The following is an 18,382-nucleotide window of genomic DNA, read 5'->3' on the forward strand; positions in this document are numbered from 1 at the left end:
GGCCGGGGCAGCCCCGCTGCTCCTCGGGACTTGTAGTTTCCCTCCTCCCTCCGCCCGCTGACCAGCAGGGGGATCTCGGCGGGATGAACTACGACGTCCAATATGCACCGCGCCCAAGGGTCCTGGCGGCGAGGCCCCTCGCCTGCTGCCCCTGCCCGTGCTCCACCAATTTGCTGCCCGAGGGCGTCTCTCGGTGGACGCCCAGATGCCCCGATACTCCCGAGTGAGCCAAACTCGTCCGCGGAGCAGCAGAACGGCGGCACCGGCTTCCGGAGCCAGCCGCTCTGGGTCAGGCGGCCGGCGGGCAGCTCTGCCCGCGGCCACCGCTGCGTGTGCGCCGCTCATTGGCGGGGGCGGGGCGGGGCCGGCAGGGGGCGCTGCGGGGCGGGGCCGACAGGGGGCGCTGCGGGAGGGGCCGGCAGGGGGCGCTGCGGGGCGGGGCCGGCAGGGGGCGCTGCGGGGCGGGGCCGGCAGGGGGCGCTGCGGGCGGGGCCGGCAGGGGGCGCTGCGGGCGGGCAGAGGCCGCGCTGCGGCCTGCGGAGCCTGGGCCCTGCGGTGCGGGCCCTGCGGTGCGGGCCCTGCGGTGCGGGCCCTGGGCCCTGCGGTGCGGGCAGGCTCCGGTGTCCGGAGCGGGATCCCCCTCAGAAGGCGCCAGGGGACAGCAGTCTGCCTCCCCGCCTGCGGGCCGAGGTCATCTGACTTCAGCAGCACTTTCACCTCAGGGTGAGCGCGCAGGCCTCGACAAGAGGGAGGCACAGGTCCCAGAGAGGCGCTGTGCTCCGTCCCGTCGCAGGCCTGGCTGGTGACGGTGATGAGTTTGTGCTGGTCAGAAAGTGTCTGGCGGCAGCTCCGGGCCTCTGGGGCCTTCATGGCCCAGGAGCTGATGTCGGTGAGAAAGGGGACCTGGTGGTGAGGAGTGTCTGACAGCCCGCCCTGCAGCCCCGCGGCGCACGGGTGGGCTTTGTCACCGTCCCCCTTTGAGGAGGTGGAGGATTCAGAAGTAATTATTAAGACAGACATGGAGAAGGAGAATACACAAGAGCAAACTCAAAAGGTGGCTGAAAGATTTCTGACTTTTTTTTTTGTGTGTGTAATTAAGATTTGAGTGAGAAAGATGTGGGACAAAGATGTCTTATCCTTGAGGATTGGGATCTGCCCACTTGAAATGCTTGATCGATTCTTGTCCAACAAAAGATTTTCTACAGTTCCCCTGGAGTAGGTTTTCATACCATGCTACTTAGTTTTTTATTTATGTATTTTTTTTAATGCCAAAGATTAAAAATGGTGACTGGGCAACAGGATCAGGAAGTAGAATCAATATAAGGGAGCCGAACAAGTCACAGTCCCTGGGGGTGACTGCTCACAAAATCTGGAGCTGCAGACTCTTTTTCATGTGTCTTCTATGACATGTTGAGTCCTTCTGCAGAGTTACAGAGCTGTCCCTGTATGACAGGGAAAAGGTGCAGCAAAGGGAATTCAGTAAAGCTTTAGGAAAAGCCAAAATTCCTGTTGGTTACTTTCTGCCCATGACACAAATGTCAGAGTTGTTACTGTAAGAGCTTTGCCATTCAGGTCTCTGGTTTTTCATTTGCTCCTCTGGAGCAGCTAATCACTGATTCTCTTAAAAGAACTCAGTGTCTCACATGTTCTTCCCTTTCAAATTCGTCTCTTCATGATGAATAAACTGTCAGATGCTTCTGTGTTGCTGTCAGAAGCATTCTGTGATGATGGGTTAGAACTCGTGCCTATTTATGAGCCTGTAAACCTTTCCAGTGCTAAATCCTGCTTTCCAGTGCCTAACTGCTCCCATAAATGCATTTCCCATGTCTGATGGTTATACAACTGGGAAATGATGATCACAAAGCTACTAATTAAAAGATGTAACACATATGCTACCCATTGTCCATTTATATTTGTCTCCCAGAAAATTGTGCCTTGCAAGCAAAAAAAGCCCAAGAAATAATTGTGCATGGAGTAAATCTGAAAACTTCACTGAGTTGCTACCCCTGAGTTACATCAGGGTAGCAGGACTGAGTTTAGATCAGTAACTCATAGGCAATTATAAATAATCTGACAATGAAATCTTTGTTGCATTTACTTTGCCATTGGAATTAAATCTTTATGTTATTTCTTGTGGTTACAGATGTACATTTCACTTTAGCTATTGAAATAATTCATTATATTAATGCAGAGTATCGTATTTGCCTTAATAGTAAAAAACCCACAACAAACCAGCTTTTGTTCTGAAATATGGTGTACCACACCCAAATTCCTACTACAGTAGAATAGATTTAGACCTTAATCTGCATTTAATTGTATGTTTCCATTTAATAGTAAATATTTGACACTTTAAAAAATGATCCAGTTCTTCTAAGCAAGTTTATAACCTCGTTTGCAAGGTTATTTTATATCGGTTATGATGTTCAAAGAACTTTGAGTTGGTTAACAGTGTCTCCTCCAATGAACTGTTTCAGGCTGTGCTTCCTGGCTGGACGCCCAAGGGGTGCAGTGCTGTGCTGCAGGGTTGTCACCCAGCTCTCCAGCTGTACCCACACTCTGCAGACCTCCAGCACTGCTGCCATGGCATGGGAACAGACAGGACAAGTCCAGGAAGGCGTGGTGAGTCTTGGGCCCAGCTGAGGCATTGCTGTACTCTCTTGTGGCTGCTGCACCAAGAATAAGTCATGAGATTTTTGAGGCTGTTGCAGGATTTCCCTGGTGCCCAGGAGATGGGAAGAGCTGGGATGCTGGTGTGCTTTGCAGCTTCCTGCAGACTCCGTGTGGCTGTGGTTAAGGGGTCACAAAGTGAGTGGCTGAAGGAAAAGAGATGAATTTGCATCCTAGTATTGGAGGCCAGGGGCTGCGATGGGAGAATGATCTCTGAGTATCATTTGCAGGTAGTTCTTTAATTTTCAAAATGGGCAGAAAATGATTATTGCCTGTTGTGAAGCAGGAATGCATTCATCCTGGGGTTGAAAGACAAGCAGGGAGTTCAGCAGGGAGATGGCAGTATCTTAGGGAAAGTAAAGGACAAAGACGGGTCAGGGTTGGAACAGTTCCTTGCAGCCATTCCTGACTGAGAGAATTAAAAGATGTTAACATCTAACCTTGTAACAAGTAGAGGGAGAAAGCAGAGCTAGTGTGTAGAGGATTTAGAAAAGCAAGGAGGCAACTTTGTGCTGAGACTGGTAGGACTGAAACTGCTTAGTTTTTATTCACAAAATGCAACGTTCTTTTGTCTAAAGCACAAACCCACATTAAATTCTGAGACCACAGTATCTTTGCCTCTCAATTTGCTATTGATTAGAGTTCCAAAGCTCAGAAAACACTTTTACTCACCCATTGTTCCAAGTGAGTCAAAGAAAACGTATTAGGAATGTGCTTCTATTCCTTTTCCACAGATGCTAGGAGTCCCCCACACTTCTGCTGGTGGCTTTGTTGTTTTACCTTCTAGATGATTTAGATTGTAAAAGGTTGCATGTATTTTGAAATCTTCCCATACTCTGGATGTTTTACTTCAATATTTGTACAGCAGATCTTTTGGAGCTCTGCAGCTGGAAAATGATGCCAATTTTTTAGTACACGGAAAAAATGCAGTTCTTGACATTCCAGCTGATGTGCCAGACCTTTGGAAACGTCCAGGTGTTCATGCTACCTGTAGATATAATAGTTGAATTACAGCTGTTTGTTTTCAGAGATTGGTCATGGGCAAATAACTAACACCAGGCACGAGCCACCCATGTCCACTTGCAGCCACTCAGAGTGCAGCACAGGAGAAATGCACTGAGTGACTTCCCCTGCCAGCACTCTCCTGTTTCAAAACACTCAAACTGTTCTGCATCCCGTTCCTGTTGCTCAGCAGGCTGTCAGAGCAGCCAGTGACACACACCATGCCCTCCAAAAGCAAGGGGTTGCCACTGGCACCAACACCACACTCTCTGCAGGGTCCTTCCAACACTTGGGGCACAGGCTGCCCACAGGGGTAGTTGCACCTGAGTGCAGGCCAGTGGTAGAGCAGCAGCCTCAGCTCTGAGAGAAACTTCTGCTGCATCTGCCAAGCAGTAGTGCTGGAAGGGAGAAGATGTGTTGGAGAAGGGATATATTTCAGAGGAAGTGGATGGAAGTTGGAATGTCAGCAGGGAACTTGGGTGTTCACTGAACATGTCTCCTTGGGTCCCGTTGCTCTGGAGGCAGCACTGGCCCATGTGCCTGGTGCAGACAACAGTGCTCTTCACCTTCGTGGCCAGGCTCAATATGATGCTCTTTTACCACATCCATACACAGGATCACAACCCTAACACTTCCCCCATTATCTCTAGTATGTTGTCAGAGGAACAGGACCAGGCATCTCTGGCTGCAGATCTTGTTACTCCACACTTTCACCCAAACATTACACACTTGAACAAAGTTGCAGGGGACTCCACACTAGCCCCAGTGTCTGCTTCTCTTCAGCGTCTCAGAAAAATCCATCTCTGAACACGGTAGGGTTCTCTGAGCCCCAGAGCTGAGCTGCCAACGTGTGCTGGGACAGCCAGCTTGCTGGACGGTGGCCCTGGTTCGGCTGCCTCCTGCCTGAAGTCACGTTTCTGGCAGCTCCTGCAGCAGCCAGCAGGGAGCCTCTGGTGCCTCTTTCCTCCTTGTGGTGTGGTTTATGTGGTTTATGCGTGGCTTCGTGATCTTCAACACTTCAGTCTCATTAATTTTCACACACACAACTCTTAATTTCTTTTCACCTCAGTGGCTTGAACTATTTATGACTTTTCCACAATCTCTTCTCTCTTCTGTAACTGTATTACTGGGGAAGAGGAGCAGTATTGCACCAGCAACCAAGCTGACTGATAATGATATTCTTTTACTTTGCTATTTGCTAAACCTGTCCTGGAAAACTGAGGCTAAAACACTGCGTGGGAAAGCAACAAAAATTCCATACGTGATGGCACTTGAAAGGCCTCGGTCATAGCAGCATATGAGACAATCTGGCCCCTGGCTGCTGAGTTCAATGGGTACGACTTTGCCCCCTGGCTGCAGGCTGCTAATTGATGCTTGTGCCTTGACTTTTATGAGCATTTGGAAAGGGCTCAACGTTACAGGAGTGGAGCCCAGCATGTGTGGGCAGCCTCTGGGTGAGGGAACCCATCCGGAGCAGCGCTGGTGCTGCCTGATGAAGAGATGCTTCTCAGCACAGAAAGGGCTCTGCTCATTTTGCTAACAGCATGTAAATGTAATGACCAAGTGATATTCTGAGGCAGCAGCTCCTCCAGTTACAGCCTGATTGCATTCATCAGGGACTGCTCTGCATTCTAACTGAGAAAGTGACGGTCACTTAAACCAGGAAATATTGTTGTACTTGACCTTCAATATTAATCTGCCAGAAGAGCTGTGGCAGTGTTAGCCAAGTGGTGGATGGGCTCAGAGGGAGCAATGCTCATATTGCAGTGCATCCATATCCCTGCCATCTTATTAGAGTCATTGAATGCAGAATAGCAGAATCTGAGAATATAAAATAAACGAAGTGGATAAAGGTTTCTGCCAAATCACATCAGCAGGCATATCTGTGAAGGACACAAAGCTCGGATTATTTTGCTAATAGTCACATTACTGCTCCAAATGCATTTTTTTCCTTCAAAGTGGAAAGCAGGGGGTCAGAAAAGAAAACTGTAGAGCCTCCAGTTCATTTTCCAGATAAATTTGGGTCATTTCCAATGCCTTGCTTTACCAGGTCTTTTCAAAACTTGATTGTGGCCTTTCAGTACTTGAAGGGGCCTGTAAGAAAGATGGGGACAAACTTCTTAGCAGGGTCTGTTGCGACAGGACAAGGGATGATGGTTGTGAACTGAAAGAGGGCAGTTTTAAGACTAGAGAGAAGGAAGACATTTTTTTATGCTGAGGGTGATGAAACACTGGCCCAGGTTACCTGGAGAGATGGGAGATGCCCCATCCCTGGAAATATTCCAGGTCAGGTTGGGTGGGGCTCTGAGCAACCTGATCCAGGTATGGATGTCCCTGCTCACTGCAGGGGGTTGGACTAGGTGACCTTTAAAGGTCCCTTCCAGCCCAAACCATTCTATGAGTCTATGCAAACACCCAGCAGTGGTGGCAGAGGGCACGGTGGCTCAGCGGGTGGCTCAGCATGTGGCTCTGCTCCCACCCGTGGCTGGTGTCAGCCCTTCCAGACAGCGTTTCGGGTGGAGATGGGGATCTCTCTGTGTGCTGTGATCTGCAGGACTCGGTGTCACTGCCGAGCCTCCCGGTGGCACTGATGGGCAGGGTGCAGCCGCCTGCATCGGGGTGGTGTGAGGCCACCCAGCTCCTTGGCAGCCCTCTGGGGTGGGGAGGCATGTCTGCAGCCCCTGCAGCCTGCCCGGGGTGCCTTGTGGTTGTCACCTCTGCCACAGGCAGTGCCAGCTGGAACCGTGGGTTCCAGCAGCCAGTGGGGGCTGCGCTGCCTGCCAGGGCTGGCGGGGGCTGCTGAGCAGGGCTGTCCTGGGGGGACACGGTGGCCCTGTCCTGCAGGCAGCCCCACGGCCCTCACCACAGGGCCGCACTGTCAGGTGTCTCACTGCCCTGCCCGCACATTTGGACCATTTGGCCCCCAGGGAGCAAAGCGATCTGTTTTCCAGCTGTGAAAGAAATGACATCAAAACCAGTTTTTGTACCACCACTGTTGAGGAGAAAATACAGTTTTTTTGAAAGGGAAGAAGTGCTCAGGGAGAACACAAAAAATGCTCCTTCTTTATGTTGCTTCTGGATCCCCGCTGGCCACAGGGCCCAGCTGGAGAGCGAAGCCCAGGGATGTGGATGGATGTCCTGTGCTCACTGTTTGCCATGTTCTGTACTTACTTCTCTTTTCACTCCCGTTACCCACCCTCTGTCCTTCCGGGCACCTAGACAGATAACCTTTTAGTCATAATCTGAAATTCAAATACAAAGAATTGACTGCTGAACTGCCCTAATATTTGAGAAAGGTTTTAAAATGAAACAGGCTTTTCTTTGTCCCGTTATTAGCCTGGCAGCTGTGTGTGTATGCTTGGTGTACTGAGAAAGGTAATATTAACAGAATTAAAAGGTCAGAGTTATATAAAAATCCTTTTAAAGCTAAATAGACCCAGCGTGATGAATTCCCCACAGAGACTCAGAGGTTAAGAACTGAGAACTTTTGTGCCTTTGGCAGGTCAAGTTGTGCATCTGTAAATGCCCCCCATAAATTAAAAAATAACCTATACAAGTGTAGAGGTGTAGCATCTGTGGTTGTGGTCAGCATGTTCTTTCCTACCACCCTTCTTTGTCCTCGGCCCACGTGGCTCAGGGCCCCAGGAGGGCCTGGCACCTGCAGGTCCCCGTGGTTGGCTGGGGGATGCCCGGCCATGGGGCTTGGCAGGAGGGAGCCCTGTGTTCTGCTGCCTGTGATTGTGCAGCAGGAGGTGGCTTATGCTGAGCTGGGGCTCCTTGTTCTCCTGGCCACTCTCAACCGCCTCTCCCAAGGGCATTTTTGTGTTTGGAAATGGAACATTTGGAAAGTGTCTCCTCGTGGCCCTGAGCACAATGCGAGGGGCGTTTCTGTGCTGCCTTGCTGGGCTGTTGTGAACTCCCACGCTGTCATTTTCTGTTGCTTTCCACTGGTGAGTGTGTGTCCTCATGAAGATGTATTCAGAACTTTCCTGGTGGTTTATATACGGTTTTGTATCCCCCACCCCCACGTACTACAGCCTCACCAACTTGATTCTGTGCCATTTCCCAAAGACCCCAGGTGAGCCTCCCCCTGCCCAGCTCCAGTTGAGTAGTCACTACAGGGTGGTTACAGTCCTGGTCAGGCAGTTTCTCTATAGCTGGATACTTGGGGAGAGGTCTTAGTGAGCTCCCCACCTTGCTGAGGAGCAGAAGGGATTGAATGGGAAGGCACAGAAGATGAGGAGATAGAAGTACATATATATCTATACACACACAGACACACCTGTCAGGCACTGCCTCTACAGAGATAAGGAATCACTGCCTTTGCACAGGGGAAACAGAGTGAACAGCCTCACATTAACCCCACCCTGACACTTAACACCTTTCTGCCTGCCTAATTACTCCCCAAGCCTTAATTAGCATTTCTGTTCTAATCTGCTTGCTAGACTTGATGTGCAATGTTAAGTACCTCTGTGTTCAATCAGAAGAGTGGCTGCAAAACAGTGAAGGCTAAATGACCCTTTTCCTAAGTCACAGAGATATTTTTATGAGGTTTAATCCATTATTGTTAAATCCTCAGAGGAAAGAAGGTATAGAAAAGAGGAGTATTCATGTCATCATTGTCATTGACTGCCAGTGTCACAACATTAAGTAAAACCAAACAATGTCAGATCTCACATAATAACAGGTTTAAACATTTTCTTTATAGTTCACAACAGGAAATAGTTCCTGCAGGCATGCAAACTGAGCTCTCTGCCTTTTCCCTGGTGTCTCACGTTGCTGTACAATGTGCTGTTCACCTTCTGGTCTTCAGGAAATCAATTTCTTGGTAGGAAGAGCTGGCAGACCTGTAGCTGCACATACCCAGTGCAGGTTGGAAGGTGCCTGAGAGCTGGGTGGGCAGGACAATGAGACCAGCACACTGAGGACCGTGACAAACCCAGGGGGTCTGAGCTGCAAAGGAGCCATGATTCCTGAAAAGATCAGCCCAGCAAAACGTGAAACTTCCTTTGCCCAAGATTAAGTAAATAGCAATAAACAAACAGGTTGGTCATTGCCAGGAAATCTCTGCTTGGTCAAGACCAGCTGCCAAGCAGAAGAATCTCAAAAGGAAACCAGCAGAAGCATCACTCCTGGAGTAATGCTTGGACACTGGCAATCTCTCCTTGAAAGACAGAGGTACCCAACAGGCCTTTTTAATTACTGGTACCTTGGAATCTTGAACTACTTAGAAGTTATGGAAGAAAAAGCACCAACATCTGGAGGAGTTGGAGAACAAGACAAGAAATACTGTGTGAGAAACATTATAGTATTAGTTGTCCCAATAAATCTCCCTTCTGCTCCTGGTCTGTACCCTGGTACTTATTTGGAAGAAGCCATAGTCCTCAAAGAGCTCCTTCCCCAGGGGAAGTGGATTTCTGCCTGTGAAAATGAATCATGGACCTGCAGAACACACCAAGTGTGTGCAAGCTGTGACACAGGAATGTGCCCAGAGATGATGGGGCAGTTCAAGACCCATAAACCCTTCAAGAGATCACCAGAAGGAGAGGTAACTCCACCTTCCCACAGCAGCTGAACAGAGCCCACAGTGGTGGCTGTTTGGGCAAAAACTGGTGGGACTGGGCAGGGGCTGAGCCCACCCAGACCTGCCTCACTGTGCCCAACAGCCTGCACATCCCGTCAGCAGCTTCCAGTGGCCGCACCAGCAATGGCCTGGTTACTGATTCACAGCATCCCTTGCAGGTACAAGACAGTGGAAAGGGAAAATGAACAGAAGTATTAATAATGGCTGTGAAAATGTAACTTTTATTATCTGTTTACTGTGTACAAAACACCATTCTGCATAGTGATAACTCATTTGTTGTACAGGTGACAGTGCACATCAACAAACAAGTGTTCACGAGGTATACACTGAATGGAAAGGGCAGGGGTGGCCAGTGCACATCACACACTAAGATCCTGTGGTGCCAGCTGCATCTTCTAGGATGGAGAAGTACCTCATCACCACTCAGTATGGCAGGAAGATAAATGGGGTAACAAGCATTTACCAACGAACCAAATTAAGGATGAGGATGAAGAGAAAAAGCAGGACCAACGTACCCGATACACCACTGCCAGAGTGACTGACAAGTTTTACAGAGGTGGCTGAGGAGGATCCATACTTTTTCAAACACTTCCATTTTTAAAACTGTTAAAATTTAATGATAAATAACAGAATCTCACAAATCTTTAGGGGCAAAATGCTCCACATTTATTTACATATGAAATGTGTTTAATACAGTTGTGATGGACATAGTGTATAGTAACATCTGACAGCAGCAAGACTGGTAAGGAACGGAACAATTACTACTGTGTATCATGCAGCTATCTATATATACACAATTGTTTTAAAAAAAAGTACAAAAGTTTGTTTTTTTAGGGATACATACAAGGTATAAAATGCAAAAACAAATAAAAAATATAACTCTCACAGAGAACTCTATATGAAAGGGACAGCATGGTACCATTTTGGACGTGGTGAAAGCGTAACCAGTGATACTGGAGAGGCGTTTGAAATGGCAGAACCAGCGTCAGGGTCTGTGCTGAAGCTGAGAGCCCCAGCTCCACTAACACAGGCTGGTGTTTGCTTCTCCACACTTGTGGCTGTGCCTGACACTGAGCACCAGAACATTTGGCATTAGCATACTGGGCTGGGAAATTCCAACCTCTGTAGCAAGGGTTCACTATTTTCTTTTAATAACCGGAACAAAGGAAGATACGTAACGCTGTGTACTCGCTTCTAGAGAACGTTTAATAAATTACGTGACAAAAACATCATTATAAACCTATTCCTCTAATTACATTTTATCTGATAAATCCAGAGCAGCCCAGCCCTTTTGTAACAATGTCAGCTTTGATCACAAGCACCTGATGGACTAAAAAAATCACTTCATGATACATAGAGTTGTGCAATTGTACTTTTCAGAAGTACATTATCATTCTAGGGGGTCTGCACCTATTCTGGTGTCACCACCTAAAACCAGCACTGCATTTTACACATGCAGTGGTACTTTTTTATTATTATTATTTTAAGATGTATTTTGAAAGAGAAAGTTTAAAAGCTTCCCTAGACATTTAGAAGCACAAGTTCTTAGAATTTAAAATCTGTCCTTAGCTTACTTCCCTTCCCCACTCCTCTCCAAGTGCTACCTTGATGCACTTCCATGAGCTGAACTTCCCTTGAGAAGCATCCAAACAAGACACAGGTTAAGAGAACCCAAGGAACTGCCCCAGCATTCAGAACTCTGCTGTAAAGAAACTTACTAGAAAAAAAAACCCCAAACAAAAACAAAACAGAAAATCCCAAATTTTCCACTAGATACAATACAAACACATAACAAAGAGTATAAAAGTTATTAGTTTAAATATATACAAACTCTTTTCAACTCAAATACTGCTTCAATGGTTTTGAGCATATAGACAGTGAGGTGAAGGGGACACTTCTATGCAGAATATATTGCAACAGCCAAACAGTACTGTTAACACTATGATACCTTGGACTTTCTGTAGCAAAACTGTCATTAGTATTCCAATGTGGAGAGAGAGATTTCTGCATCCCAAATCACCAGATCACTTTTCAGCTGAACTCATTCGTTTTGACTTGATGAAGGCCATGCCATGTGTTCTCATGTGAGTGTTTAAGGCCGCTTCAGTTTCAAAAGTCTTTGCACAGACTTTGCACCTTCTGTCTGATGCTGCACTGTCAGATGATTCATCCTCATGATTGGGTTTGTTTTCTTGCTGATTATCCTCCCCAGACCCATTTTGTTTTGATACTGGCTGAGGCTCCTTCAGCTTATGAACAATGAAGAGGTGCCTGGAGAGGGACACATGGGACGTGTAGCAGAGTCCACACTCCCTGCACTGGTACGAAGAGCCATCTGATTTATGCTGAGGAATATGTTCATGAAACTGGAGAAGATTTTCTGTTGTAAAGCCACAAACAGCACATTTGTGAACTTTAAAAACATTTATCTTTAGCTTCTTCAATGGCTGAGTGATTGCACCTCGTGGTGGCCTGAACTCCAGTACAGGTTCTTCCAATTTACGCTTTGGACTGGGAACCTAAAAAAAGCCATAAATGGTGCATCATGTGAGCATCAATAGGCAGTTCTTTGGTAACCATTTGTGACTTGCAAACTTTCCCTTCGTAACCAAATTAATGTATTGCCAAAGGAAGAAATCAACATGCCCACTTTTCTAAACTAATGAAAATGATCAGTTTTATATTCCTCTTGTTATTCTTCTGACATGAACATTCCTCAAGAACACTCCACATCCTAGGTAGCTCAGACATGATCCATGACATTTATGAATGTATATAGAGCTGCCATATATTCAACACTTCAATAAGACAACAATATATTGGGCTGAAAGAGAGTCATGTGGAGGATAACAGTACATTTTAAAAAACAGACAAGTTTGTGCCTCTGCTGTCAGCATTGGACATGCCACCAAAGGTCAAATTCTTTATCATACAGAGCCCAAAACACTTCAAAAACATTGTTAACCTCTGCATGTAAAAAGTCTTTGGACAACATTGTCATCTTATTTTTGCTTTACTCTTAACTATCCATAGAAGAACAGAATAGACTGTTTCAGCTGGAAGGGCCCTGCAATGATCACCCAGTCCCACTGACCACTTGATGGCTGACCAAAGTTACTGCATGTTGTTAAGGGCAGTTTCCAGTACCTCCTAAACACTGCAAGGCCTGAGATACCATCATTCAGTAATCAAACCAAACAAAGTCTTTCCAGAAACATCTTCTAGTTCAATCACAACAGAATTTGTTGCAGGAACCTTTTGAGACATTTTCTGGGCTCTGCTTCACAAAAGATCAGACCTGCATCTGTTTAAAGATCCTGGCTGTATACCCACAAACATTAACTCTCAGTGACTGAATGGATCTTCTAAGTCATTACCTTTGTGTCTTCTTTTACTTCCCTTTCTTCCATATTGGTTGATTCAGTCATTTCTTTCACATCAGGGTCTTTAATGCCATGCATCAACTGAATATGCTTTTCCAACATCAGCCGCTTGGTAAAAGTACGTCTGGAGTCCGGGCAGTGCCTAGATGAACACAGACATGCACAGATCCAAGTGTCATGCTGATAAAAGTCACAGGATTCTGAGGAACACAAATAGGACTAGCAAGCCCAGACTAGAGTACAATCTACTGAAGACAGCGACAGTGTTTTCCCAATCAATTCCACAGGTAACTATTGCAAGAAAATGAGCATAGTTGCAAAATAAAACTATAAACGTTTGAGCAATTTATATTCAGAACAAATGAAAAGTCCTCTGAGGATAATATCCAAAATGTCACAAAGTGTGAGTCAGAATAAAATCTGGGAGCATCCAAGTTTATTTTTTGGGCCTCTGCTAACATCACCAAACTGTACGTTCTGTTAGACACTTTCCCAAATTCTCCACGTCACAGGGAAAGCAATCACCTTCCATGCAGGATGAATGGTAGCTCCAAACGATACTCAATTCTGCATTCAAATCCAAACACTTTATCTCCTTGGAACTAGTAATTCCTTCTCAGCTCCCTTTCCAAGCTCAAACTAACCAGCAGAACAAACTTGTCCTTCATAATCTGTGCCTTGACCTCCTACACAGAACCGGTTGCATCACTTCTAACCCCTCATGTGTTTCTGGAAGTGTTCCTCCTGAGCTCCAATGCTGTAACACACTGTCCAGGTGTCTGGAGTAGGGATGGCTGAGCAGGAACTGCAGTGGAGAAGATAAACTCTAATACTGTCTTTCTGAGTCTCTCTCCTAAGGTTTTAACTTTTTAAGCTAGTTTCATATAACTCTATTTAAAAAAAAAGGAGGCTGGTAAAAAAAGACAGCATAGTGGGCATTCTGAAATTAACACTGTTGGAATCTCATCCATGCAAACTCTCAGGCATTGAAGCTTCAGATTTGCTCACCAAAGCCCTGGAAAGCCAGCAGGATTTATGGATGGACATTCCCAGGAGCTGGGCATGCAGGGGCACCTTGACAGTTTGGTCTGTGTATCTATAAACACCTGACTCCTTTGAGTGAACAGGACACTGGCTTTTATACCATAAAGAAAAGCAATTCAATGAACAACATTTTTTGTTGGTTTATACTCTGTTTTTAAAGAAAGCAAGTGAAACTTACGAGCAGGTGTAAACCTTCCTAATGCCTTTGTGCTTGATGCGGTTGTGACGACACAAACTATGGGATGAGCTGAAGGACTTGTCACACTGGCGACATGGATGTTTCTTCATTTGCTTTAAAAAAACAGAAGAAAAACACATCAATTAAAAAAGCTCAGTAAAAGAAGTGCATGTGTCAAACCTTCTAATAACAGGAAAGAAACATCACTCCCAGTGCCTGCTACTGTGTCCTCGAGCACACACCACCCTGCAGGGCCAGAGGAGGTGGGCCCTTCTCCAGCAGTGAGGCCACAGGAGTTACACAAATCACCAGCATAAACTGGTGCCACCAACTGTGGAGGAAGAGAATTCCTTCCTCCAAGGAAGCAAGGAAGATCAGCAGGTTACTTCTGGGGCAGCGAAGGCAGCATGGTGAGACATTTGTTCTCACAATTAAGTGACCTTTCCCTTTCCATCACAACCTGTGTCTGCAGTGGCTGACAGAGGGGGCCTATCAGTCAGGTACCCGGGGTGAAGAGCACACCAGAAGGACCAAAGCAAACCAGCACAGACACTGACACACCAACAGGGCTCAGGAAAGTCATGTATGGTCTGGTGACAATGTGAGGGACATCTGTTTGGGGAATTCTGTGGGGTTTATATTGCAGTTTGTTAAGTGGAAGGAGAAAGAAAAGGAAGGAAGCCAAAAAGGATGGAATGGTCTCCATCTGTGTCGTTCCAGCTAAACATGGCCAAAGGAGCTTGAGTATCTGAAGAAATGACATCTCCAAAACCACAGACTATATAAGCCCCAAGAAGGAATGACATGGTCCTGTCCCTTAAATTCCATGCGTCCTAGGACTCAGTTCAAACAGCAAGTCTTATCAACCAGAGCAGCTGCAGTGAGGAAATGGAAACATTCCCAGTCAGATTCCCTGCTTCCTTTCACAGGTAACCAGATTGTTCAAGCTTGTATCTGTAATTTTTGCTGGCTTGGCAGTAAAAAGGAATTAAAAAAAAAATATTGGAAATTAAATACAAACACTGACCAAACAAATCTAATTGAAGACCTTTCCAGATTACTTTTCCAGTTCACTGTTCAAAAGGCACAGCCAGGGCCAGGATCCCACACTTCACATTCACATAATGATTCACAGAATCACACAGAATCAAGGTGTCCTGGGTCTGAAGAAGAATTCATCTTACTGAAACCTCCCAGAATAAATCTGGATGGTGTGGACCCAGATTTCAATTGTTCCAGTCTGAGGGAGAGCTCATGCCTGCTAGTCAGGAACAACAGAAAGAATGGGCAAGCTTCATACCAGCAGTCAAGTATCTAGAAGGAAAATCACATTTCTCACATTGCTTTTTCCTGCTCTAGCAGCTGTCACAGTTTTCCTTCTTAGTGTCAGTAACATTATCTTCCTGCATTTTGGGAAACTGAGAAAACCCAAATAACAGAATTTTATTCTACTATTCCAGCCGAGGCCATTGAGTGAAAGACTTGGATCAGTGCTCGAAACTGGACCCTTCTTCACTCTCTGGAGAATCCACTCAAGATCTGCCCCTGTGTTCCAAAGCACTCAATAGCAAAGTTCATCCTCAATAGAATAACATAAAAGGTTTGGCTGACTTATTCTTTCCTTCTGAGGAACCAAAAACAATGGAGATGCACAATAATCCACATGGATATTTTAATATGACACAAGTGATTCTCTGGTGCCTAGTATTAATCAATAATAAAGAAAGAATTCTCAATCCTAAATACTAACAACCTCAAGGCACACGGAATGGTTAGGGAGCTGAAAAACATCCACCTTATAGTTGTGCTCTCAGTGCTTTATGTTGATGCCCATATCCTGCCTCCTGGCTGCACGGCTCAGGAATGGCTCCAGACAAGCCAGTGGGGATCTGCAGAAGTGATGTTGCTACTGAACATTTACTGCAAAGTCTGGAGTGAAGGTTTGTAGACAGGAAAAAGTGGTGCCTGGAATGGCTAAAGGAGTAAGAGATGTTGCAGGGGAATGAGGGACCTTTTGCTCTCAAGATCAGAATCAGATGGAGTGTGAGGGAAGGAAAGCAAAGCCGCTCTGAAATGTTACTCACACAGATGTGAAGCAGCCCAGTAGGAAACGAGATGCTAATTTTATTTGGGCTTGTCAACAGAATTTTGTTAGAGGCTCAGCATGGTCAGCCTAGACTTCCTTTTCACATTTAAAGGCCAATTAAAACAAAAGGAAACCAACATATTTTGCTCTTACAGTTAAAGGTGAAATCCTTCCAACGTTTACCCCCAGTGCAGGCTCATGAATGCTAATGCTTTCAGCAGTATGTTTTGCAGCACTCGGCAGGTTCTGCAGCAAGCTTGTGACAGCAACACTCTGGGAAGAGTTGATGGAACAAACAGGATGTGAAGTCATTCCAGGCTGCTCTGGGGGAACATTCCTGCACCAGGCTGTGCACACATGCAAGCCCAGCCAAGGCAGCTGAAGGCACTCCACAGGGCAGGTGGGTCAACACTTAGTCAGAACAGCGCAGGACTGTGCTCAGCAGCACCCAGTCCCTCTCAGAGCACCAGAGCCACTACCTGGGGTAACCACCCCAGACACCACACTCCTCAATTCGTGGGCAAGATTCAAAATAGGACCCAAATAGGATTTTAGATGTATTTGTTTCTGCAACGGCAGCCAAAACCAAAAGAGCTAAAGAATCAGTTCTGTGGTTAAGTGCAGGAGGATCTGTTGTACAGGATCTTGTCTTTACAGGAAGAAAGAGGATGTTCAGTTGGATGTACAGCAAGAAAGAATTGGTAAAGCAACTCCTGCTTAGAGAACATCTGTCCTTTTGTAGAAACACACACCAGTCCTGGGAAGCTCAGCAGAGTCGACCTGGCCGAGTGCAGACCTGCATGATGCAGATTCAAGCCAGGAGCTGCACAGACTTGTCAGAACCATCCTTTGTCTGGGCCAACAACTTCTGTTATTTTTTTAAGAACAAGATCAGACAGAGTCACAACAAGGTGGCTACAAATTTGCCTACCCTATGCTGGCTAGCCTTCAATCAGCTCAGGAATGGGACATGGAAAATGTGAAGGTATCTGGAAACTGAAGAATCTATCCAAAGGGGAGATCCATGGGAATGCCTCTTCTATGAATACCTCTGAATAATCCAGCCTGGGAGCAGCTAAGAAGGGTTATGCTCCAGACTTTCACTCTGATCCTGCAAAAGTAGCAATTAGAAGTTTGAAACTAATTATCTTCAAATACCTTACATAACAATGGACTTTGTGAATAGATCATTAATTGCTTAATAAAATTAAAAAAAAACATTATCCATAGCTAATTTTAGAGCATTTAAACCACACCTATAATTCTTAAGACATACTATAAAATAATTCCATTATTTATTAGACCTATTTGACATACTTGACTATCTTATGCTAATTTCTAGTCTCTCTACAATAAAATGTATCCACCAAAGTTTAGTTTTCGAATATAGTAATTCTGAAAGCTAACAATTACTGGCAATTTCAAGAGGTTTGGAATGACTGTAGCAACTGGGCTTTGTCACCCGTTTCTGACAGACATGGACTTGTATTTCTGTTCATTTATATACATACACACACACATGCATATATATATTTATGGCTCTTGTGTTATTTGAGGAACTGCTTGAATAGGAATAAAAACCAGGACATAAATACAAACAATTAAATGAGCCTTCAGGCCAGTATTTGAGTGCAACAATTATCTAATATTTCATACTAAGGGCTGTTCTTCAGGGAACATTGCACATTCCTATTAACACCAGAGAGAAATAGGTATTTAAAGCTACTATTTAGAAAGCATTATCAAAGTGGTACTAAGCTCCCTGCCATGACTCCTGCCACTCTGCTGTGGATATGGTCGAACTGGGAACCATTCTCTAGGTCACTCTGAAGTGACACTTTCATAGAGAAGTTGTTTTCATTTCGTTTTTAAGAATTTTATCAACACAAAATGCATCTGCCTTAAACTTCTTTCTCTCTGCTGGTGAAAGTACTGATTAATTAATATTGGGACTAACAGGCAAACCAGAGTGAACCAACTGCTGCTCAACAGGCTGATGTTGAACGAAAATCAAGTTATGATTGCATGAATGTAACCAAGATCAGAAACAATTATTCAGTTCACAGGCATGCCACTGGGACTGAGGTTATGGAGTTCTTCATAGACACTACACAGCTGAAGTGTCAGGAATATACCTGCTAGGCTGGAAACTGGAGCAATTAACAGTTCCTCAGTGATTTCAAAGGACAGAAATGTGAAAATGGTCTTTTAAAGCAAATCAAATGGAGAAATAAAATGGAGATGACATGATCTCAGCTGTTTGTCTACTTTTCATGCCCTCGAGCTGTAAAAGGAGAACCAGGTAAAAGAAAATGTAGTGCTGTGATTCATATTCCTTTGGTTTCATGTGCTTTTTCCAAAGGGTCTGGTTTCAGGACACTGCAGCAGGAAGGCTGAAGGAACAGAGTGGGAGTTACTGTCAGCAAGAAGAAACATGG

The 18,382-nt window shown here is 45.6% G+C and overlaps 2 protein-coding genes across 8 annotated transcripts in view; one reads left to right on the forward strand and one right to left on the reverse strand.

The window, feature by feature from the left end:
* Positions 1–604: 604 nt before the first annotated feature.
* Positions 605–18,382, forward strand: part of ALPK2 (alpha kinase 2) — a 165,041-nt gene continuing 147,263 nt past the window's right edge. The window contains exons 1-2 of the mRNA XM_051642191.1: positions 605–1,054; positions 2,475–2,619. The gene's annotated coding sequence lies outside the window, so the exon portion shown is untranslated. The remainder of the gene's footprint in view (positions 1,055–2,474; positions 2,620–18,382) is intronic.
* The window catches only part of ZNF532 (zinc finger protein 532), a 38,251-nt gene continuing 29,765 nt past the window's right edge, over positions 9,897–18,382 (reverse strand). For all 7 annotated transcript variants that reach the window (XM_051642200.1, XM_051642194.1, XM_051642198.1 and 4 more), the window contains 3 exons: positions 13,859–13,971; positions 12,631–12,778; positions 9,897–11,772 (listed from right to left, as the gene is read on the reverse strand). In XM_051642200.1, coding sequence (XP_051498160.1) covers positions 11,278–11,772; positions 12,631–12,778; positions 13,859–13,971 — 756 coding nt within the window. In that variant the 3' untranslated portion in view covers positions 9,897–11,277. The remainder of the gene's footprint in view (positions 11,773–12,630; positions 12,779–13,858; positions 13,972–18,382) is intronic.

The sequence above is a fragment of the Apus apus genome, chromosome Z (assembly GCF_020740795.1).
Source record: "Apus apus isolate bApuApu2 chromosome Z, bApuApu2.pri.cur, whole genome shotgun sequence".
Lineage (NCBI taxonomy): Eukaryota > Metazoa > Chordata > Aves > Apodiformes > Apodidae > Apus > Apus apus.